Source organism: Astatotilapia calliptera, chromosome 15 (genome assembly GCF_900246225.1).
Source record: "Astatotilapia calliptera chromosome 15, fAstCal1.2, whole genome shotgun sequence".
Lineage (NCBI taxonomy): Eukaryota > Metazoa > Chordata > Actinopteri > Cichliformes > Cichlidae > Astatotilapia > Astatotilapia calliptera.
The window spans coordinates 21,619,699-21,644,538 of NC_039316.1; the positions used below are offsets into that span (position 1 = coordinate 21,619,699).

Genomic DNA, 24,840 nt, shown 5'->3' on the forward strand with positions numbered 1-24,840 from the left:
TATTATTTATTTTATTATTTTATTATTAATATTATTCTATTATTATTATTATTATTATTTATTATTTATTTTATTATTTATTATTTATTTTATTATTTTTATTATTTTATTATTTGTTCGTAGGGTTTTTTTCTTGTTGACGACCTTCCAGCTGTTTCTGCTGAACATCTGCCTACGAACAGAAAACTTGATCAATGTGGCCAGTTTGCTTAAGCCAACAGATGTGTATCGCAGTGTGTAGGAGAACCCACACATACACTGTGATAAATGAACATTTTGAGTACACGGTCGTGTTTCTTGGGCCAAGAGTCCTGAGTGCTGTTTAAAACTCTCAGTTAGCACCAAGTGACTGCAGAGACCGAATAACCACATCAGTGTTCTTTTTAAATTATTGGTTGTATGAAAAGTGCTGAAACATCTTATTTAATAGTTGTTATTTCTATAGTATTGATTTAGTTTGGCTTAATATGTAAACCCTTAATGATGGTGTGACTTGAGCGGTCGAATAGCAGCACGATACAAAGGCTGCCTACTAACGACATTGTTTTGTTTTGTCAGTGTCGGTGCTCCTTACTGTCTTCCTTCCCATAGAAACAGTAAGAAAGTATGATATGTTTTATAGGACTGTGAAAATGTTCTCTGTCATCACGGCTGCACGACGTGTAATTCATCTGAAATAAGTAGAATAATGGAAAAAGAGAACAAGTAACCAAAGAGGAGATGGTAGGAGTATTAGTTAAACTATTAAAAGTGATGAAAATAAAGCTTAGACAGGTGAAAACTAAAAAGTTTAATAACAATCACTGAGAAAAGCTTTAAGAGAAACATTAGCTCATTTTGAATTTGAATGTTTTTTGCAGATTGGTGAACCTCTGCCGACACTTCTGAGAAACGCTGCCTGCGTCAGTCATGTGACGAAGTTCACCACATTATTTGCAAAATGTTATATTTTTCAGTTCCACTTAAAGAGCTAATATTTTGAATGAAATAGTAAAATGTCTCAGTTTAAACCTTTGGTATGTTTTCTATGTTCCACTGAGAATAAAAAATCTTAGCATTGTGTATTTGAAATTGGGTTTGTAATAATTATTACTTTAAGGTAATTGAGAAATAAATGTATTAGCCAGAAGAACAGCTAATGCTAATATGTGTCCAATCGTATCAGTGACACCTTTTTGTCTCGCTAGCTCTAAGCTTAAACAACGACATCAGCATAGGTAACTATGAGGGGCCACATGAGACCGAAGGTTGGGGACCACGAGCGTGCCTCCATGATTGACCTTTAAGTAACTGAGCAGACAACAGCCCATTGAACTCCTTTTATTAGATTAAACCACAACACAGGGAGTAGTGCAGCCATGTCGTCAGGGACACAATACATGCTACAAAAGAATCCTCGTACACGGTTGCCATTGCTTACATTTGGTATCTTGATAGCAGTAAGAATAATAACAGAGTTGTAATTAGAAACATTATCTGGCCAAAGATGTTCATGTAAAGAAGTTCAGATTAGAAACTCGACAGGGGGACAAGTCACACTGCTGTAAGATGACGATGGACTGCTATGATATATCTTTATTGCAGTACTGTGTATATTATGACACGTCACGTCTCCTCTATCCTCCGCTAGCTCGTAAAATACCGGTGGTTTTACGCAGGCTGGAAAATGGGCAAACAGGTGATTTCCAAAGCATTCTTGGGCGGGGCACTGCGCTTCACTGAACTTCTCTACACTTGGTATGCATCAGTACGTGTACAATTTGTGAGAGAAAAGGAGTAAAAAAGTACAAAAAGTCTGACTGACTGGTTAGAGAGAAAGACTTTGAGGGGTTGAGGAGGGGGGCAAAAATCGTCCGATCTACTAAACACACGGCTTTACGGAAAGGGCCGTCCTCTGGTAGTAATGAAACGTCATTCACTGCTCCTTTTGCTGCTTTAGCACTCATTTACTTCCACTGAAAAAGACAAACAAGACACTCCAACAGCCTAAGAAACAAACAAGAAAACAACTCCTCTGAATCCATCGTGATGATATGCAACCCGTGGGCGAACGCGAACGAAGTGGATGCGATGGTAACATAGAACAATCTAACTCCTGCTGAAGTGTTTAGCTCCAGTGCTTCCACTTCATTTCAAAAATCCTCCATGTTCAACATCTGTTAATTTGTATGATGACTGGATTGTTGTGTTTCAGTGCGCGTGGAGCAGGGGTTTAGTTCTTAGCAACATGTACCACACCTAATCTACAAGGAAACATGCTCCCACACTTAAAGCAGTCAAAAGAAAACGTCTCGACAAATCACAAAAAACCTACATCCCATACGACGGACTGACTGCGGTCAACTTTTTCCTCCCTAGTCAGTAAAAATGATCTCTCCCGGTTCTCCCACCACCAAAGTGTCATTGCGCTGCTCCGATAAGGCTTCCTGTCATCGATCATAGGATGCAAAATGAGGAGCTTTTTTTTAAGGCAGAACCTAAAGGCATGCAAATTAACTACATTTACAGTATTTACCGACAGCACGAGCATGTTTTCGGAAGGAAAAGTTGGACAAAGTCCATCTCTTCTAGAGCTATTGGTACTTGAGACGATGGATAGAGTGTCTTATTGGAGGCAGATACATTATCATAGGAATTTGGTTCGGTTGACGTTACTCGGTATAATGAAACACACACAGCTAGCGCCAGTAAACTCGGAACAATAAATAGAGTAGCGGCAAATTCAACGTAGCACATCACTGATGCGCAAGCTCCAGTAGAATGAACCTGTATGGAAAATACTTTGCACACTTCACATTTTGGCAGTTGATCTTTAAATAATTTAAATATATATTCATATTTATAGATCTATATATATATATTTATATATATTAATTGTGCGAGGTGTTTATATGTAGCGAGAGTTGTGTGTGCGTGTGTGTGTGTGTTTGTACTGTGAGTGCGCACCTGCACACTAGTTGTATGTTGTGTGTAGATCTTTTATAGCAAATAACATTCTCATGCACACGAGTGTTTCAAACACAAGAAGCAGATCCATTGAAAGGTAGTCCAAGCATATATAGAGATTTTTTTTCAGTGGAAATAGCTGCAAACTGAATGGAACATGAAATTCTTTCTGTGCAGTCCGTGGCGGCTGGTGGAGCGCTCCGCTCGCCCTCCGGCCTATTTCTGGAGGTCACACTGCAGCAGTAATACGATGGACGGGTCGCTCTTGGCCGCCTCTTTGAACTCCTCCAGCGAGATCTGATCGTCGTTGTTCTTATCCATCTTGGAGAAGATCTTGTCCACCCTCTGCTCGGGCGTCAGGCCGTCCTCGTTCATCTTCATCATGATCACCGTGCCCACCATCTTGTAGATGGCCTGCAGGGGGAGGAAGAGGGCAGAAGACTTTTAGAGCACGCTGCAAAGTTTCCTTCAGCTGCCAGTCTCTAAATCTGTTCTCTAAATATATGTTCCTGTCTATTTAGTCCTGAGGAGGCTGTAAAACGTTGTGAAACTAGCACTTGTGTTAGCTGTTAGCTGCTGTTAGCTGCTGTTAGCCTGTTAGATACTATTAGCTGCTGTTAGCAGACGCTAGCACACGTTAAAGATGCTTTACATTGTTGAGCTCGGACACTTACATAATCATTCTCACACAATATGAAAGTGAGATTTTTGGGATAGTTTTTCCTGGTACTGGCTGGCATAATATTAGCTTATATTAGCTGGCTTGTTGTCAGCTGTCTGGAGATGTGAGGGCTGCAAGTCTGAACTGCTGACAATAAGTAATTGCGACAATATTGGGAATAAATTGACAGTTTTGTGTGTTAGAGGCGAGGCTTGAGGTGAGGAGGAAGAGGATGACATGGAAATGAGGAAGGAGGGAGACTGTGAAAGATGTACATGTTCAACTGTTGCACATTTATAGTTTGAAAGAGCTATTTGTGATCTTAAAATTCAAAGCAACTTCTATCATAAGTGGACCACACATGTGGCGGCTCTCCAGCCACAGTCCAACACCTCTATTTAAGATGGTGGGACAACATGGCAAGTTCCACAAACTGTGTCTGCTCCTCCGTATTCTCTATGGATTAATTATGAGTTTATGAAAATACAGAATTAATCACTAATCGATGTATATTTACAATATTCTTATTTTTCTATAAATACCCTCAATAAATTACTTACTGTACCTTTACGTGGAATTTAAGCTTCTGAGTTCGATCTACGTGATAAAAATACTGTAATCACAAACTCTACACAGTAACTTATTGTGTAGTCTGACAACAACAACTATGACAAACATGCTCTTTACTGTTGTTTCCTACTAAGCATTTCCAGTAGCTTCTTCAAAGAGAGAAACTCCACTGCAGTTATAGCCAGTCGGCTGCAGAGCTTTCTCGTGTGCTTTAGCTAAACCTATCAAGGATGCTGAAGTATGAAGCTGCTTAAAAGTGGTGACTTTGATAGTAAAGTTTGCTGTAATGTCTATTAGGAGGTTCTATTTGTCGGTATAATTGGATATGCTGATCAAATAAAACAAGGACAACACAATATCTGCAACCTGCGCCGACTACAGATGTTGTTAGTGTTGTTCACCCGCACGACCGACAGGGTGAAATACAAATCTGTGCAAGTTTCCTCTGAAAAAGCATGAACACCGCCTCTCTTCTATTGCTGCTGACACAAAGCTTTTTAATTATGTCTTTTGTAGTCAGAGAGACATTAAATTCTATATGTTTCAGATCGCCTGCAGGCGGAGAACGAACACTGCATATTTTCCTTCAGCTGTCACGTTCTAATGTTTTCGGGTGTCTTCGGATGTGACGTTACCGTTCAGAACAACTTCACTGTGGATTTTGTTGCTAATGTTTGCCTGCATGAAACAGTGGGAAATGCCTTTGGGAAGCATGAAAATGAACTGAATGCTGAATATGAAGAGGCATCAATTCCATGTTTCTCCAAATGGCATTTTATTGATCCTTAAACAAGGATCACGAAAGAATGATAAATTAATGGATGCCTCAGTGCAAACAGGTCGAGGGGCAGGAGTGGCCTGAATTACAGATGAGGACGTTTGTCTTTAGCTGCAAATTGTTTGAACAGCCTGTCTCAGACTCGACAGCCTCAGCTCAGCGCTCAGTAACCAAAGTACAAAAATAGTTGTCCTGGTGACTCAGCAAGTTACAAAGCTAGTATAAGGCTGTCCAAGTAAAAATAATCAAACCCCTTCAGAAAGTTTCTAACCACATTATACCTCGATGATCTCCAGCATCTCCACCCGTGTGATTTTGCCGTCTCCATCCAGGTCGTACATGTTGAAAGCCCAGTTAAGCTTCTGCTCGAAACTGCCCCGTGATGTGATGGACAGTGCGCAGATGAACTCTCTGAAGTCGATTGTGCCATCGCCGTTCTTGTCGAAGGTCCTGAAGGCGTGCTGGGCAAACTTGGACGCATCGCCATAAGGGAAGAACTACAAAGAAAGAGAAAGGGGTGGGTATGTACTCGGGTATGTTTCTATGATTCAGTCATTTGAAGTCATTGGGCACAAGAGCCTTTAGATAATGTTTCAGAAATACAACCTCTAGTGTTTTTCACATGAGTGGCCAAATAATGTACAAACATGACGTCTCCTGAGAAAGCAAAGCATTTGCAATCAGTGAACACTGATTATCTTGGGTGGCTAAATGAACTTCGATTTCCTATTGCAACTTTTGTAGGCTGTAGCTTTGTTCTCATTAGATTCACCAATGACAGTAATTGTTCCAGGTGGTCTGTTTGGCAGTAGGATTACTCAAAGTTGTGGACAAATGTGCACAAAGATTTAGCAGAAGTGTTGGCTGAACGTCTGAAGCTAATCTGAGATGGATGAACTGAACTAACAAAAGACTCGATATCCTTGTGGACCCAGCCTTGGTCGAGGTTTTCAGTCTCACGTGGCTGTTGCTGTGTATTCATGTGCAACCATCCATACTGTAAAGATGTCCTGGATAGCTGTCGCTTCCAAACGCCCAGAGCCTGCAGTCTTTCTTAAATTCTAGTTCCAAAACAGGCAACTCTGGTTTACCGTGTTCACGAGTCCCTGAAGGTGACCCCAGGCTTTCCCATGAGTAATGAACGTCAGGATCTCTGACACAAGTCGCAGCTAGAACTACTTTACACTTTAGCTCCAAGAGATATTCACACGGCTGTTTTATCCTGACACGTGTGACTTTAATGTTCCAAGTTACATGACCTTTTCCCTCACAGCTTTGTTTCGCCGGACTTCCTGCTGATGCTGATCTGATGTCTGATACATGTGCATCTGTTGGCTATGCGGCTGCTAACGTGAGGGTGATGATATTCACCTGCAAGCGCGGTAGAGCCCATACTTTTGTCATTTCATCAAACCTAATTAAATCAATGTTTTGTAATTACTTTAGTGATTAACTCACTTTAATTTAGCACTTTAGCCCGATTGCTAGTGAAAAATGCCGATAATTATCATCATCGGCCTTCTCAGCAGGACCACATTAGCATTCTGATTGGCTGAAGGTGTATTTGTAGCATAGATGCTACCTTTAAGGCAGTTCTGTAGATAATACCTGAATTATGTAACTAAAAACAAACCAGTTGAAGGTGTAACCATGTGCAACATAATTTCATTTGTTGAATGTTGCAGATGTTTTTATTTCACTCAGCTTTCCTCTGTTTTTGTCCACTGATGCCTAATTACACAGCCCATCTCTGCTCTCGACAGTTCAGTAAAGGCACAGGATCCACTGGGTTTTACCCCCAGTAAAGTACTTGAAGCACAAAAAGTGTGTTGACAGTCGAAGCAATCCATATCATTACTGCACGCCAGCAGCATATGAACACAAGGGCAGAGATTAATGCTGTAACTGCGTGGAAGGCCACCAAGCCCCCGCTCAGCTCTTTGTCATCTACCGTACAGCACGAACCCTGTGGGCGGCTGCGAGAAGCTGAGCCATTCATTAGACATAACCTTCCGTTTGACCTCCCTGGTAAAAAGTCTGGGTCGATGGTTAATCTTAGCTTGAGCGAAGCTGCTCCCTGAGGACTTGGGCGGGCTGCTTCAATCTTCATCGAGCAAATGGAACAAAGAGAAAGATATTCCATGTTGTTTTATTACTTTTGCACCTGATTTCACCATAACTCGTTCAAGGTCAGGCGCAGCCATGCCACAGAGTGAACGTGTAAAATATGAGCAAAGGAGTCTGTGCAAAAGAAGAAAGTCAGGCCCTCTTAAACTTTGTGTAATCTCTGCGTGTTCACAGGCTCACATTCAGGAACCACAGCAGGCATGCGGGTACCTTCCCCATTTAATATATCTGGAAATGTCAAGGCATCCTGCTTGTACTGACATTTGCAGAACTACACAATGAGCAGCTGAGTTGAAACACAATTTTTCTTTTTCTTTTCAGTGAACGTCACATTTCCACTATCAGATTTCACTCAGAAAGAAACGCTGTCGTCAAAAGAAGACTGATATTTCCTTGTGCAGTAATCTTTGACAGCATGGATTTGTTCTTGGACCTTACCAGCCTTGCACACATAAAAAGCACAAGCAAGACCCCGGCACAGCACAGAGCGGGAATCAATGACAAAGATATGGCATCGATTAAGCTGTGAAAAGCATTAAAAGCGTGAACAGTTGAAGCTGTAACTTCAAAGTGTTGAAAAAAGCCTGCAGATGGGTAACAGGCAGCAGTTAAATCTGGCTGGTTTTCACAACCAGTGGAGTTAAAGCAACATTAGCAGTTATTTGAATTGCTAAAGTCACCCAGCTCCGTTCTGGCCAACATCAGTGTTAGACTCGGGTTTGTGTAGAAGCCTCATGCTCCCCCATGTTCACCAGCAGGTTTGCTGTTCAGTGTTGGACACGTAGTTTACAGCAGAGCCTTCATTTAGATGAAAAATGTATCTGGTCAGAAGTGTGGGGTCACACCACCTGTTCTGTGAATTCCTGTGTTTCCACAGGTCGATAAAATCAAACACCCAGACTCTCTGCTGACTGAGTAACTACAGAGTTATTCAGCGGTTATTCCTCCGGCGCTAACACAAAAACTGTACGCCTCAAGCTTCATAGCATGGATTTCCAGGGCTGAGCAGATCCTGTAGCTGTTGTGTGCAGGTAGCCCAGTACTCGTGTCCATACAGTGCACCTGAAGCGAAAGAGTGAAATTGTGTCCCAGACAAGGTAACAATGAACTTAGTCACACAACAGAGCTCTGCAAAGCTGACTATAACTCCAGAGTCAGAGGATAACTCCCTACAAGCTGACCACAACAACCTTCACAGCTTTGGTTTAAACGGTGATATTTTAAAAAGGATAGCAGCCGATGACAGCTTGGTGACCGAACTCATCAGTTTCAAAGGCTGCAGCCAGAGGAGAGCACCCGTCAATCATTATTCGTTATTAGCACATGCACACAGGGGCATTTAAGGACGCTTCCCAGCACTGGACTCTTGAGGGGCAACCACAGGTTCTGTCCCTCTCTGACATCCTGTTACGTCACACACCAGCAGCACATGTTTTGATGGAAACCTCACATAGCCTCTCTACTTAAACCAAACCCTGCATGACAAATTTTCTGCTTTATTCCCAAATGAAGTGCAGTCCAAGGTGTTTTTCAGTGTTCGCACCGTTGTTGAATCTGTTTTCAGCTAGTTCCCAGAGCCGCTGGCTGTCCCTTGGTTGTATAGCTTCGGGCCAATGAGGACTGAGACATGTAATGTTCTGTTGTTTAAAAGCCAATGTAACGATACTGGAATACACAGCAGATGAACTGGAAGTGTAATGACTCTCATTGACTCTCACATGCTAAAGTGACATGACTTATGCAGCATATAGTTGCTTGTTTGCACATCCAGAAACATTCGTTAGGTGTTTGTGTAGGTTACAGGACAGCACAGAAGCTCTGATCACAGCAGCACAAGAGCATCCTCTAAGCACCACAGAGGCAGGAGTCCACTGACTGTATCACCCATGCAGACTGTCCAAAAGTGCCCCAGAGACTCAGCACAGAGCAGCGAGATGTTAGAAGCAAGCTGGGATGGTGTACAGTGGGAGGCACAACCAAGTGGCTGTGCTAGCGTACAGGAACATCTGTGCCACGTATGAAGTCTCCAAGCTCCCATAGGAGCTTCCAGTGTTCCACACAGACAAGCAGCTGCTGGCCGACCAACCACACGCAGTGGTGACTGACAACGATAGATGAGAGAATCCCAGCAGACAAACAACAAAATAAAGACATACTCGGTGCCATTAGGAGCATCAGGCCCTGTAACCCCGAACCTGGAACAGTGACTCCAGCAGGTTCCAGGCACAACATCAGAAGTTTGAGGAACAGCTAAGATGCACAGAAACCTCAAACTCCTAGGCCTCTGCTACAGGACCTATACATGCATGTATACACGTGTCTGTATACTGATCAACTACAGCAAGCCAAAGCCCATGTGTGCAGCAGACAGTCTCGTCACACTCAGAAACAAGGATGCTGCCCCATCCTGCACTAAGACTGGGGGAGGAGACAAGGCCATGAATCCTAATGGGAAAATGGATTGCAGTGACTTGGAGATGAGGGATGAAACCACAGAGAGTAAGGGTTAGACCGTGTTAGCTCAGGTTATAAAAGCCACAATGAGGTCCCACCCATGTAAATTCTGCTGCAGTGCGAGCCGATCAGACTGCAGTGGGAAGTTTAGAGAAGTTCAGAAGAGAAAAGATATGCGGGGGAGGAGGGTGTCAGCGGGCACAGAGATGAGAAGAGACAGAAGAATTTCAAAAGAACGAAAGGAAAAAAGGAGCAAGGCAGACAAAGTGTGAGAGGGAGAACGACAGAGCTTACACCCATGATCCAGGTCCTTATCTGCCCTTTCAGAGAAGCCACACTAATGCGAGGCTGGAAGTCCCTTTAGGGCAGGGACAGCCAGCGCGAGCCAGCTTGCATGCACGGGACGCTTTGTGCATCAATGCAAAGTGGCTTCCTTCCCTCCTTCCCCCGCACGGTTCTGCCTCAGATCATCCCCCAACCCCGGAGGAACGGGAGGAGGCACGTGGACCTACGGGACGACGCGGGAAGAGTTGAGGAGAGGGAGGAGGAGGCTAAGTGAGAGGGGAGAGGAAAGGTGCCAAGGAAGGGATGCGGGAAGGATGTTTAAGGGGTGGGAGGGGAGCGAGAGAGAACGCCACTGCAGTTCCCCAACAATCTGATAAGTTATGAAACAGTTACGTAAAAATGAAGAAAGAGCAAACAGGCAACAACAAAACGTTCACTCGATGGCACGCAATCACAGTTTAACAACCAAAAATGAGCTCGTCACCACTTGAAGGGACCGTGTCCTCGACTTTACACTTACAGATATTAGGCCGTTAACGTCTCCATTAAGTCGTTCTCTCCTGCTGGTCTGGCAGCTGTTTGCAGCCGGCCATCAAAGGATGGGCTCAGTGCCAGACCGCTCAGCCAAGGGCCAGGCGCACAGGCGCAGCTGCTCTAATAAAGGCTAATGTCGCAAGGTTTGCATGCGTGTGTGTGTGTGTCAAGGCTGATTCTGTCAACAAGCACACACCACCTGAAACATGCTGCTGGTAAATGGAACATTAAAGCCTTTATAATCAGCCTGCAAGCTGGTACTGGTGCTGATCCAAACGCTGGGAGGCAGGGAGACTGGGCGAGAGAGGACAGGAAACGCGTGTGGGAGAGAAAGACACTCAATCGTCACACTTAACTGAAGGCCATTTCACACTGACAGAACGACTGCAGGATCATGGAGCAGATGAATATTGCAGCTCCAAAGTGCCGTGAAACTGCAAGTGACTCAAACGAGCTCATCAGTAACAACCAGCACAATGACTTTGACTCCAAAATAACTTCCAGGAAGTGTCTGATCTGCATTTCTCTTTAGCTGAACTCTGCCGGCTCTTCAGATAAGCGTTCGGCTGAAACTGCAGCTTAAAAGCTTTGAGTGATGACATCACAAGGGTCAGCATTTAAAGACATTATATTTACTATCCACAGTTTCTGATACAGTTTGGAAGCTGCTAATACTAAAACTGCTGCACTGTAATGTGTGTGTGTGAGAGACTGATGAGAAGCAGCAGATAAGGACGAGCTGTTTGGCATTTCTCTGCAGTTTGAGCTAAACTCGCCACCCATGACGAACTCTGCAGTCAATCCAAATCCCCGGACCTTTAACCAGGAAGTATTTTCATTTTGACCAGCGCTGCCAAGTTTCTGTTACCTCTCGCTGAGCTTTCGAGCTCATCTTGCTAATGAAAGTGGGCAGCACTGCCAGATATGAGTGAAAGCTGTGGAACACGAGAAAGATCAAGTTTTATCCACTCAAACGTCCACAGTGAAGGTGAGACAAAAGATATCGTAGTTTCTGAAGGCGATATGGCGCCAAATGCAAATTAAAATATAAATACATGCAGGTGATGTGACAGGATTATCCTAACAAGCCACCATCACACAATGACCCTATTATGATGTTATCGTGACATCATCATGACTCTGACTACAATCTAGGCTCCAACCAACCCAGACCTAGAGACCATCTGTGATCGTTGGGGTGGCACTGGTTGCTAGGGAAAAATGAGAATGACCAGCGAGTGAGTGATTGGTGTAAAACTGGCTGCTACAGCCCTACTCACACATGGGTCAGTGCCCACCCCCTCCAGCAACTCCAAGTTACTATGGAAAAGTAAGTATTAAACAACTGGTTGTTGGAGGTCACCTGGATAAAACTGGTCATACATGGAAAGCTGCTTTTAAACAGAGACAGGAGACTCTCCTGTACAGTGAGGTAATCTGAAGTGTAAATACATTCGATGGCTTTTCCTGGAAGCAAATTATAAGAATCCATCAGTAAATTTAGTGCTGAATGTATTTTGTTTTTAAATGCAAGCATCACTGCTTTGCTTTAACCTCCTAGGACCTGCGTCCACATATGTGGACGTCACATTTTGGGTTATTTAGACAAAAATACTCAATTTTGCTCAACAAGGGCCTGATATCCACTTACGAGGACGTTATCCTGCTACTGTTCTATCGAATATCCTCATAAGTGGCTCTCATTTTTCTTAAAAACAAAAATAAGGTAAAAAAAATAATCTGGTGATTCTTTGTTTTTACATTCATCAGGTCCCAATCAGCTTAAATATCAAAGAGAAATTAAAAATGCTGCTGTGGAAGAGTTCAGGTCTGAGGAGGTTAAAAATAATAACAGATGCAAACCAGCCTTATCATGCATTGTGCTTATAATCTTACCAAACAAAGCCAGTAGATGAGCTGCTTTACATGCTGCAGACCTCTGCAAATGTCAAACCACATGACCTATTACCATCCATGCACTCAGAGTCCCACAGCGCCCGCTCTGAACCGCTGCCCTGTCGATGCCGTGCTCCGTCACTCTAACTGTTTTTCATGGATTGGGAATCATTTGAAATCTATCCCTTTCCAAATGATTCTACTTGCTGCTTCGATAGAGCTGCACACAGTGAACATACTCGACACTCAGTTTGCTGGTCATCGCTTCCCTTAATATGGACGGTTCAATATTCTTTTGTCAGGGAACTAAACCCAACAGGGAGACAATAACAATAAATCAGACTGATAAATATAGTAATAATTTATGATCTCTTGGTGATGCATCCACACAGCCCCCCCGAGGTCAAGGTCTCCTTGCATAAGAGCCCTGCAGGACACTCTGTTCTGCCTCTCTGTTGTTATCAAAGGCACATTTGCTATTGGCTGTGCATCTCTCCAGTACATGAGCACAGGGTGCAGAGGTCAGTCTGAGCCTGTGATCCGCCCTTCAAAGCGCTCGAGGTCTGTAACAACAAGGCTTTAGCTTTGACGTGTTTCATACAGTTTCCATCGCTCTGGCACCGGGGGGGGGCCTCACCTTTCATGCATTCCTTCGCCAACAGCGTGAGATGTAAGCAAAGATACCCTAGCCTCGCTTTGCTCTACGGCTGTTTACATCACCACGCCACTGGAGGTCCTGCTTCATTGAGCTCGAGAGCAGGAGAGGAGAAAACATGCATAATCAATCGGGGGGGTGGGGAGGTTGCAGCGTGTCTGCTTGCGTGTGCGTGCGCTCTTACATAAAACGCTCAGTGACGTGCCAGATACAGACACTGAGCCGCGCAAATCTGTGGCTGCTCCTGCGTCCAAGGCCCCGGGGTTCAAACAGACAACACAAATACAAACACACACTTTGCTCTGGAAAATGCATTTTTAGTCATCCGCTCAGGTGAGTGCCGGCTGCGATATCAGCTTTGTAGCAAGGGAGCAGTGTGTGAAGAACAGTCAGTGAACAAGAAGAGCTCACCTAAGACGCGAGTGTCGTTTTCATAGTAAGTAGAATTATTTTTGTGAAATCAAAGCTGCTTTTCATTTTGTTGATTGATGAAACCTCCGTCCTCACACAGTCAAACATCTGTTTCTTTCTTCTACACTAGCATCTTAGGGAGCGCAGGTAAATGGAAAGATTAAAAAACTAATTTCTGAGGTCAAAGTCACTTATTTATTACAAGAATAAGAACACAATCCGATTTTCTCTGATATTATAACGTCTTATGAAACAAACTGGAAAAATTGTTCTGAAAAAACTTGAGAGATGTTTGAAACTTTTGGGAATAATAACCTGAGCTTAGGTTAGACTTTAACATCAAACATACAAAATCTTCTGAGTCTTGCAAATGTATCTCAGAGAACATCCATATTTTTTCTTTTCTCATAAATGTAAATCAAATCAAATCAAAATTTATTTATATAGCACATATTAAAACAACAGTGTTGACCATAGTGCTTCACAGTCAATAAAACTGTGACAAGTCGTAACAAGGTTTCCGTAGGTGAACCTGCGGAAGGATCATTACTGTACAACTGTAATCTTAGATGGTGCAGATGTTCTTCTTTTTGTCCTGTATCCCAGTTTATACAGCACCAAATCACAGCCTTTATCCTGGAAGCTCTTGGCGACAGTGGGAAGGAAAAACTCCCACAGCCTTCAGACATTACTAGATTTTTCTCTACGGTACCATCGGGGAGAAATGTACTAAAGCTTACTGAAAACACGTCAGCGCTCTGCTCTGCGCCCTCCTGCTGTCACTTTATGCTGACCTGTAAAACAACATGTGTTTGCTGTCGTCTTAAACCACACGTGCTGTTACCATAGTAGCCAGGAGTGCAGTTTTTTTAAGATGACGATTTTAAGTAAGCAAGTTTGCTTTGATTAGAGGGGGAGGATTTTAAAATAAGGACTAAATATTGGGCCTTGAGCAAGAGAAGCCACTTCACAGAGCCATAAACCAGTCCCACCAGTGTCTGTTACGACACCACATACAAACGATATGAAAGCCTGCTTTGAGAAGCTGGCGAGATGTCCCGCTGCAGTCCAGAAATCGGCCTGAAAAGCCCGTTCCTGGGCTGCTTGTGCATTGAGAGGAATTTGGCACTAACCTGTCTCCAACCCTGGTTATCAGTGGTTACAAAACACCCATCTGGCAGCAGCAACTCTGCATTAGGAGCATAAATGACAGCACAACAGCAGATGGCACTGTTGAGGTGTGGAAGCATATTTAATGCCCGAGGGAGCGAGTGAGGAGAACAGCTATTGGCAACGAGGAAAGAATGAATAAACGCATCATGTTGCTTCCATAGCAAAATTCCTAAACAATAATCCAGATTAAAACTCTTCATTCTGATACATAAATATCAGATATACATATATGTGTGTGTATTAGTCGGTCTTATCCACCATTATTCCTCCGTGTCTCTCATCAGACACAGAAAAGCTAGTAAGAGGTGCAGGAGTGAGTCACTGCCAGCTTTGGCAGGTGGACCTGAGGGCTACCCTCTGCTCCGTGTGACGTAGTTCAAAGCGAAGCAGAACAACAGGGCAGAAATAAAAGGACGACTGTTTTATCTTCCCTTTGCCAGTGGTGAGTCTAAAATGGTCTTTTAAGAGCTTGGCAGATAAATCCACAGCAGCTTGTGCTTTTTTGAAGGCGTCTTTTAAACAAAAGCTCACGATCGAGCTTCTCCTGCTTAGCCGGGGCGAGAAGAAGAAAGGAGGCGAGGGAAGAAAGAGATATAGCGTTTGAGAGGGAGGGAGGGGGAGAGGCAGGGAGGGGGAGAGGCACGGCAATTTTATTGGTGTAGCACACTTTCAGCACAAGGCAATTCAAGGTGCGTTACATGATTAAAATAAAACATGAAACATTATAAAAGTAAAATACAAGAAAACATTTACAATAAAACAATAATCAAGACAATAATTTATATGAAAAATTAAAACAAACCGGTAGAGAGCCATAATAGGATCAGTTACTCATAAGCAAGTCTAAATAAGTAAGTTTTAATTTTAGAGTTAAAAGAGTTCAGTGTCTCTGCAGCTGTGCAGTCTCCTGATAGTTCCAGATGTGAGGGGCATAGAAACTAAAAGCTGCTTCTCCAGGTTTAGTTCTGGTTCTGGGGACGGTCAGTAAACGAGAGCTGGAGCACCCGACTGATCTGGATGGTTTGTACCATGACAGCAGATCCCTAATGTACTCTGGCGCTAACCCATTCAAGCATTTATAAACTAATAAAAGCACTTTAAGGTCTATTCTGTGAGCTGCAGGGAGCTAGTGTAATGGCTTTAGAACTGGAATAATTTGCTCTATTTTCTTGGTTCTAGTGAGAACACGAGCAGCAGCGTTCTGGATCAGCTGCAGTTGTCTGATTGGTTTTCTGGGTAAACCTGTGAAGATACTGTTACAGTAATCAAGGAGATAAATGCATGGATGAGTTTTTCTAGGTCTAATTGTGCCATCAGTCCTTTAATCCTAGAAATGTTCCTCAGGTGATAGGAGGCTGACTTTGTTATGACTTTGATGTGGCCCTGGAGGTTCAGGTCTGAGTCCATTATTACACCTAAAGTTCTGGCCTGGTCGGTAGTTTCTAGTTGGACCAGCTTGAGCTGATTACTGATATTTAATCGCTCTTTTTTGGGTCCAAAGAGAAGTACTTCAGTTTTGTTATTGTTCAGTTGAAGGAACTTATGAGACATCCAGTTATTAATTTGGATAGGTTCAACATCACCTGGTGACATTGAGATATAAAGTTAAGTATCGTCTGCATAATTGTGGTAGTTAATATTATTGGTGGTTATAATCTGGCTTAACGGGAGCATGTAAATGCTAAATAAGAGGGGCCCTAGGACGGAGCCCTGGGGGACCCCGCATGTGATTTCTATATTTTGTGATGAAAATTGGCTAATTGACACATAGAAGTTCCTGTTCTTAAGGCCGGACTTGAGGCGGTGAGGAAATACCACACAACGGGGAAAAGCCCCAACAACAACACAACAACAACACACGACCTCCTCTGAGTTCTCTCTGGATGTCTGCAGCACGCTTCATTACTTGCATTGTGCTTCCATTTTACACGACTCATCAAACATCCTGGGCTTCTTCCTCCTCGAGCATGAATTCATTATTCATGACTGCTCAGTCATGTTTGAGTCTGTGCGTGCGTGCACACATGGAAAAGCCCGGTCCTGACTCTGCACGTTCACGGCTCTGTCGCCTCTGCTGCCACGGTGTTGTTTCCATCTGACTTAGAGAGGGCTAACACACCCACACGATGTCTTAATGGCTTCTATCATCTCCCCCGTATGAGCCTATTTATAAAAGTCAGGGATGTAATTTTGACGTGTGCTCGTTCTCACCCTGAGGTGCATGCCAACGTACAGCTAGCTGCACTCTGGAGGCTACACGTCTGTAACCTACTTTAGGAGCACCTGCCTTACACGCACTGAAGTGCTGCCAGCTGACTGCTCTAATTTTAAGTAATCAGTAGTGCTCTGATTTGATGTGTTGCGTGCTGTGGTGTCGCAATTACATGAACAGCAGCAACCTTCTCCTCTCTCGATCCACTTCTCACAGGTACGGGCGTCCTGCCTGCTCTCTGAGTTTGCTCGGAGGGTAACTAGTCTGTCCGGCAGAAAAAAACAAAGACAACACGTCCAGCAAAAATGCCTTGTTGATGTCAGTGGTCAGAGGGAAACAGGCAACAGTAACTCAAACCGAGGTATGCAGAAGAGCATCTCTGATTGCACAACATGTCAAACCTTATAAATGGTAAAAGGCCTGTATTTGTATAGCGCTTTACACATCCAGTCATCCACCCATTGGTGATGGTGATGGCAGCTACATTGTAGCCACAGCCACCCTGGGGCGCACTGACAGAGGCGAGGCTGCCGGACACTGGCGCCACCGGGCCCTCTGACCACCACCAGTAGGCAACGGGTGAAGTGTCTTGCCCAAGGACACAACGACCAAGACTGTCCAAGCAGGGGCTCGAACCGGCAACCTTCCGATTACAAGTTCAAACTCTTGAGCCACGATCGCCCCTTATACTTCTAACAAACTGACTCTTTGTTGTATCGCTTGGTATTTTTCACTTGCTGTGGATGTAAACATTACAACAGTACGATTGCAGGTCAGTAACAATCTCACGGCCCTCGTAAGAAACCACAGGTCTAAAATCCCAGAGCATGACAACTTCCCACCTCTCGTGACTCAACTTTGGGAGTCATGGAAGAGCGGCGAGGCGTCCTCCGTGATGCATCACACCATCCTCGTGGTGAGTATTGAGATGGAGGTACAAGGTAGCACCTTTGCAAACATCTCTTGCCCATAGGCCAGAATTTTAACAACATGAAGCCGTTTCATGGGTCCATCCTGTCTTGTATTAATGGTGCAGGCTGCTGCAGGTAGCGTAACAGTGTTGAGATATTTTCCTTGCACACTTTGGGCCCACAGTACCAGCTGAGGATCATTTCAACACCACAGCCTACCTGAGTATTGCTGCGGATCGTGTTCATCCCTTTACGACCACATCTTCCGATGGCTGCTTCCAGGAGATCATTCCACTTTCTTGAACATGACGCTGTACTTCACTGTAGTTCGTTCAAATGGCCTCCACAGTCACCAGATCTCAATCCAGCAGAGCACCGTTGTTGGATGTGATGGAACGGAAGATTTGCATCACATGCACCAAACAAATCTGCAGCAACAGTGTGATCCTGTCATTTCAATATGGACCAAGATCTCGAAGGAATGTTTCCAGCACCTTGTTAAATCTGTGCCATATAAAATGAAGACAAACGAGCTTCCAACCTGGTACCAGCCAAGAGTATCTAATGAAGAGCCCCTGAGTGCATGTGCGCAGTTCTGATATTTCAAAAGCGTACAGACATCACACGCGCTCCACTACAGTAGCTTTGCATGACAATGGTTCAAATGAATCCTTATTCACCTTACACTGTGGAGCAGGTGTATGCCTGATCTGCTCTACCTGACATCATACGTGACATAACTTGTTTGGCTCATAGGCGTACTTACATCGGCCTCAGTATCTGACACGTTGATCAGTTTGCGTACCTACCATCAGAACAGTACAGAGAATCTGGAAAAACATAGCAGATCCCTTTATAATTCTGCAGTTGTATTCATGTTTTATATCCAAGTCTGTTGATTATTATCATCGTCATTATAAAGTCTTACTTTACAGCTCAGGGACATAAATATCTAAACTTTCTCCAATTCTTCAGACTAAAAGAGAAGCTAACGCACTTACTGATGCATAGTGGCCACATGTAGGCTAGGCTATATGTCACGTTCTATGTAAGTACTGAGGCGTAGGCTTTATGGGTGCTTATACGTGATGTTCTGCAGCACTTATCACGTCAGTCACAGCAGTTTGAATTGGTCCAGATTTGCCTCCATAATTAAATGCTTTTGGAAAAACAAACTTCATTCTGGGAATCTGTTGGCTTTATTATCTGACATGGCATACCCACGGGGAAGGAAATTCAGATGCTGCTGATTGAGAGACCCTCACTGCATAACCACCAATTTACTAATGTGTTTATCTTACTGCTCAAATCATATCGATGCAATTATGGCACAAACTGAAGCATGACACGAGCTGTTGTGTGGTTGGGATCATTTTGTGACAGAACAAAGGTCTCATCGCTGTAATGGCTTCACTTTTGTAACGGTCTGACGATAGTTTCTCTCTTGCAGTCATGACAAGTAAACCAGACTGGACAGCTGGGTCAGCGAGGACAGATAAAAAGATGGCAGTGAGTAAAATCTGAAACAGTGGACTCGAACAGCAGGTTCTACAGCACCACAGTGAGTGCAGGATTTGTGTTTGTGAGGGGGTCATCAGGATAAACCTGGATTTCACTGAGTCCAAGTCCAAGCATAGAGGTAGACGTGAGTGTAATAGATCCTCTCCAACAATAATTATATTTTTTCTTGAACAGTTTTAAAGCCTGAAAAGCTCACGATGCACATCTTATCCTATTTTTAAAGGTCCATGTGTTTGAGAATGTGCATGCCTTTTGAAAACTGGTAAATATAATATGTGTGTATAAAATCTTGACTTCTTCCACATGAAAGTCAGGGGTCAGAACGATGGGGCTGCGGCGTCTCTCTCTTGGGTGGAGCTTGCTGACATGGTGGTTTGCACTCTTGTTAACCAGCTGAAGGTCACTCTGGCTGCCACGGCGGGATTTAGCCTGCACCGTGACACTAATAGCCTTGTTCACCACTCGTCTGTGATAGAGGATGTGCCAGTGTGCGGCTCAGTCTGAATATAATTTCCCCTGCTGAACGGACCCCATTATCGCTCTCTGTGCATCTAAAGGCCCTCACTTACTTCCTCTTCTCTTGCTCCCACACCTCAGCAGCAGCAGTGAGGTGCCCTCAAAGTTACTGAATAATTCAATTACATTTTTACAGTCCGGACCGAGGCGCCGCAAAGAGGCCAGAGAGCAGTCGGAAGGCTTAAAAGCAATTCATTATTCCGAGTCGCCATCTGTGCGTCGGCCTTTTCGCTCTCTCTGTTTCGACGTGCCTCTGCAAGCACATTCACGTGTCCGTTACAGCTCTACAGCTTCTAGTGCATCTGATCTGCAACACTCGGAGCAATTAACACCAATTTTCTGTTCTGAAGGACTCGCGGTGTAGAAACCACTGTTTGTCTTTGTGAAAATTACAGTCTGCTTACTCAGTGTCAGATTCTCCTCCCTGTGTGCTTTCCAAACATTGTAAACTACTCGTGTTCATAATGAGTGAGTCATTTAGTCTCCAGTTTATCATCGTCATTTGTCTGCTTCGCAGTTCCTGAGCAGCTTCGAGAGCATCGGGATTGTTTCTATATTTGTGCAACTCGTGAACTGAAGTCGACACGAAGTATTTCATGCTGTCGATGGAATCTCTGCCTTTCAGGAGCCGCAGTGTGTAGCATTCAGCACTGTGTGTGTGTGCGCTTTGTTGTGACAACGATGGAGAATGGCATGAGCGCTTCTGAGATGACAAAAGCTATTTTTAGTGCATGGCAGCCACAAGCCTCCTTGGAAGGGAGGTGAGAGAGGAAGTGGGCAAAGATGGAGGAAATAACAAAGGGGAAGATGCAGAAAGGAAGGAGGGAGAATGGCAGGAATCGACATGGGAATCAAATAGGAAATTATAATAATTTGATATTCTTTGTGCATGTTCGAGGGGCTGTAAGAGCTTTGGTGTTGTCCTGCTCCGTGTATCGTTTTGTTACATTTATTATTTTACAGTAAAATTATAGTAACACATTTTTTCAATCTTTCTAAACCAGAATAACAGAACATCAAAGAATTTACAGAAAATAGCGCGAGAACGATCCGTAAAAATGTAACACGTGCAAATAAAAGACAAAACACAAAGACGACATTATGAACCGTTACACAAAAGCCTGTACAAGTGTGTAGGGCTGCAGCGTTTGATTATTTTAGTAATCGAGTATTCTATTGATTATTTCATTAAGTAACTGGACCAGAAAACAGCCTTGTTGTGAACTCCATGCTCTGTCGGGATTGCTGCAGGTAGTTGCTGGATGGGAAAGCGGTGGTCCTGCGGCCCAGTCCTGGATTACTGTCCCCGCTGAGCCTCGGACAGCTCGCACTCAGGGCGCGGAGGCGGCTCGGTGCCAGGCTGCCCTGTGTGTGCTTTGGTGGCGTACGTCAGGCGTATCGGGCCGATTAGCAGGACAGACCAGCTGTTTGTCACCTTCCATTCCCGAATCCTGGGCAGAGCCCTGTCTAAGTTGCTGTTGTCCCGCTGGGTCGTGGAGGCCATTCGGCAGGCGTAAGTGTCTTCAGGAGTTTCTGGAGCGTGGGTGCACTCGACTCGAAGGGTGGCCACATCGTGGGGCTTGTTGAGGGGAGCCTTCCTCTCATTTGTGCAGCGGTCGCCTGGTTTTACAGCTTGAATGCGCAGCCAGACCCTCTTTCGGGTAGCAGGTGCCGGGTGCCCCTCAGCGACAGCCTACATCTAAATGGTCAGCCTAGTGTTTTGCGGTCAGACCATAGCGGCTGGCTCTGTTGCAGGACTTGAGGCCAGGATTGCGTCTGGCAGACGGCTTTGCCTTTTGCATCTGGTGTGGCCTTCACCGGGCCGTCCTGTGTAGATGTAAATCTTAAATAGTTTGTTTGCAACACTGCGATGGGTGTGGGCTGCACCGTCTCCTCATGGGGTGTCTTAAAGAGTTACTTAGTGAGTTATGTATGGGTAATCACAGCAGGCTAAATCATGCACTGCTTTCTCCTTGCAGCAGCAGCAGCAGCAGCAGTGCATTGAGCCTACGCTACACAGCTGTGTGCCGTTGTCTACAGTTTGTGGCACAGCGAGTAGATAGTGCTTCCCCGAGCTGTTTGCAGCCAGACAGAGAGACACTGGTAAGCATCGTCACAGTCAAGTCTAATTATCATTATTATTATTTTCAATTATTTAATGAAATTCCAAATTGTCTGATTAAAATCCAATGTGTTAATATCCACCATCACCCACTCTAACGAGTTACTGCCTATCAGTAGCTGGATTACTGTTTCCATTTTGGTTGTTCCTGATTTTGCACCCTTCGTCCAAAACGTGGTGATTTGTTTTTGTGTCATTTATTTTCCATTTTTGTAGCTAGAAAAACAAAAAATCTTCACTGTGACTAAGGTTGATACTGGTCCACGCTGACACATCCCAACAATTAGTGATGTAGCAGCCTCTTAAAATATTCACATTTTGTTGTGCAGTACAGAGATCTCTCAGCTCCAAGCTGCTTGGCTGTCACAGAATTATTAAATATGTATACGCCCAAGACTTTTATTTGTTTTTGTACAAGTGTGCGCTGTCACATCTATGCCAAACGATCTCCTATAGCTAATTTTCCATGTCAATCTGAGGCTGCAGCACGGTCGTTTCAGTCTTTGTCTCCTGTGATTAGGGGACATATGTTTCCTCGCAGAGACGGGCTGTTGGCCAGATGATGTCAGTGTCCTTCTGTCACTCCATTTACCTTCCTCGCATTCAGCCCTCCGATCCGTCTTTCTGTCTGTTTGTGGGGAACACGGGGAGCCTCGCAGTCTGCTGAACGGTGCACACAAACACACATGCGCGCGCATCACACCCGTCGACAGGAAAAGCCTTGAGGCTATGAAAGCGTGACGCGACTGAGCAGAATCCATCCATACATCTGCTGCATATTCAGGTCAGCATCTGGCTGAGCGTGGGCCAGCGTTACAACAATGCATCAATCGCCTCCCGCGCAGCCACAAAGCACACGTATGATGTCTCCGTGTATATTTCCCTGGTTTTAGGGATTATGAGGACCTCGTTAAATGCATTTAGCAAACACTCAAACTGGTTTCGCTTTCTGTCTTTTTGCTGTTTTAATGCAGGAGTCAGCCACAGACGACTGGAAGGGAAAAGACAGAGTTTCTGTTTGCAGCAGAAACCACAATGAAGGCCATTATACTGATGCTGCCTTATCACAATAAGTCTATTGATGCTCACTGGATGTTACTTGGCAAACAACACAATAACACACAGACACACAACACCAAGAAGGTATGAATCCTGTTTTGCAAGTGTTTGGATCACTGTTAAACGTGCGCATTTCTGTGCATGTGTGTGCATGTGTGTGTGCATGTGTGTGTGTGTGCATGTGTGTGTGCATGCTTCAAGCACAAAAACAAAAAATTTTGCAGTGACAAAAATCTATCACCTCTTTGTTTCTGCGAGTGTCATTATCCTGTTACAAATGGCTCACGGAGCAGCTGGCATGTCATGGATAACAAATTTCACACACTGTGGCATGGACGCACTCGAGTGCGAGTTGGCACAGAAGCCTGCGATCAATTTTTATGTCGCTGTCTGGTGTTGGCAGTGCCGCTAAACGTGAAGATCCGCTGGGACGCGATGGCTGCAACGAGTCATTTCAGCGACCTGGGACAGTTTGACAGGATCTGTGGATTCCACAGGCTCCGTATGATCTCCGGCTCTTTGTGACTCAGACTCTGCTTTGTGTCCTGCTTGGCTGCAACTGGAACAAACTAAACATCATGTTGAATTTAATAAGTCATGAAATGAACAGCTGACAGAATGTGTTTACTGTGGCAATGACTCACATTATAAAAATGCTTTCCTATAGTTGCCTTTACAACTGGCCTCCAATGGCTGCACGTTGTTGGGTAAACTTTTCCTTACAGCTAAACTAACTTTTACGTACAGAAAACAACCAGCCTCAGTTTCACATCATCCTAGCGAGTGTGATTTATAAGAAAGATCAAATATGTGGATATAAGAGAACATATGATGGTTTCCCTGTTTTCTGTCATGTATATTGTTACAGTGCTGGATGCTTGTACTGAATCCCTGCGAGCTACAATCTAAACGCTTTGTGTTAGACAGTCCTCCATACTGTTGGCTCTGTATGACATCACACAGACAGGATAACCCTAATACGGTCATTTCAGCCAAATAGAAGCTTAGTCACCACCTGTGGTTCAAACTTTCTGCCAATCAGAAGAAGGTTCCCTTTTATTTAATCCACAAGCAGTTGGTTTGTGGATTAACATAGTGGGTGTTTTCTGAATAACTCTGACTTCATTCACTCTTCATATAAACTCCATTTAAATGGATAAATTCCATTTCATTTACCGCACTAATGCACATTTGCATTGTGCCATTATCATTTGGACATTTCATCCAATTTTACAATCTAAAATCTAAACGTGACTCAATGTGATTTCCTATCTTTCAAACGTATAAAAGCGACGGCTTCAAAGAAGCATAATTCAGCACATTTAATGAGACGTTCTCTAATGATAATGCAGCTCGTTCATAACCCTCCAGCTCCAATCAAATCTAATAAGCAGAGGGAGCAATCACAGCGTTAACATGTACAGAGGAATACTGACTCGCCACACGTGTGCCCTCACACACAGACACTGTTATTTCCAGCTGACACTCTGCACCTGCGCTCTATCGCAGTGCCTGCATCCTCCTACAAGAGCGAGAGACAAAGTGCGTGTCCAACCAAAACAGTGCATTACCTCCAGGCTGGCAGCCGAGTGTTTAGCACCCTGACAGGGAGGGCTTGTGGACGGCTGTCGCAGGCCCGTGTGGGGACGGGCAGGATGTCTCCTGCTTGTAAACGTAGGAAGCTCGACTCCAACGAGGCCTAATGACTAATAAATAATGCACGCGGGCTTCCTTTCGCTTGCTTTTACTTTTCTCATCTCTGCCCCTCTCTGCTTCTCGCTTTCAGCCAACGCAAACATGCTGTCCCGCCCCCCTCCTGCTAAACACATGACCCCCCCACCCCAGCACTCCCACCCACCACGAGCCACCCAGGAACAATCTGTCCTGTTAATGTGCGGCCCTGTTTTCCCACACTTATCAGCCCTCTGGATTTAAATACAGCCGTACCGCTGATACTCTGTTGCCTGGAAACACAATACGATGCAGTAATAATAATAACAGCATTTTAC

At 44.3% G+C, this 24,840-nt stretch overlaps 1 protein-coding gene and 1 long non-coding RNA gene across 3 annotated transcripts in view; one reads left to right on the forward strand and one right to left on the reverse strand.

Annotated features, from left to right (window-relative positions):
- Positions 1–1,304: 1,304 nt before the first annotated feature.
- The window catches only part of vsnl1a (visinin-like 1a), a 35,954-nt gene continuing 12,418 nt past the window's right edge, over positions 1,305–24,840 (reverse strand). The window contains exons 3-4 of the mRNA XM_026143315.1: positions 5,237–5,452; positions 1,305–3,360 (exon numbers count right to left, since the gene is read on the reverse strand). Of these exons, the coding sequence (XP_025999100.1) occupies positions 3,163–3,360; positions 5,237–5,452 (414 nt within the window). The 3' untranslated portion in view covers positions 1,305–3,162. The remainder of the gene's footprint in view (positions 3,361–5,236; positions 5,453–24,840) is intronic.
- LOC113007013 (uncharacterized) lies at positions 12,171–23,760 on the forward strand. Of its 2 annotated transcripts, XR_003269838.1 has the most exons (3): positions 12,171–13,342; positions 19,064–21,753; positions 22,747–23,760. It is a non-coding gene; the product is annotated as an uncharacterized LOC113007013 (long non-coding RNA). The 2 variants fall into 2 exon arrangements; XR_003269837.1 differs by lacking the exon at positions 12,171–13,342 and having other exon boundaries at positions 17,338–21,753.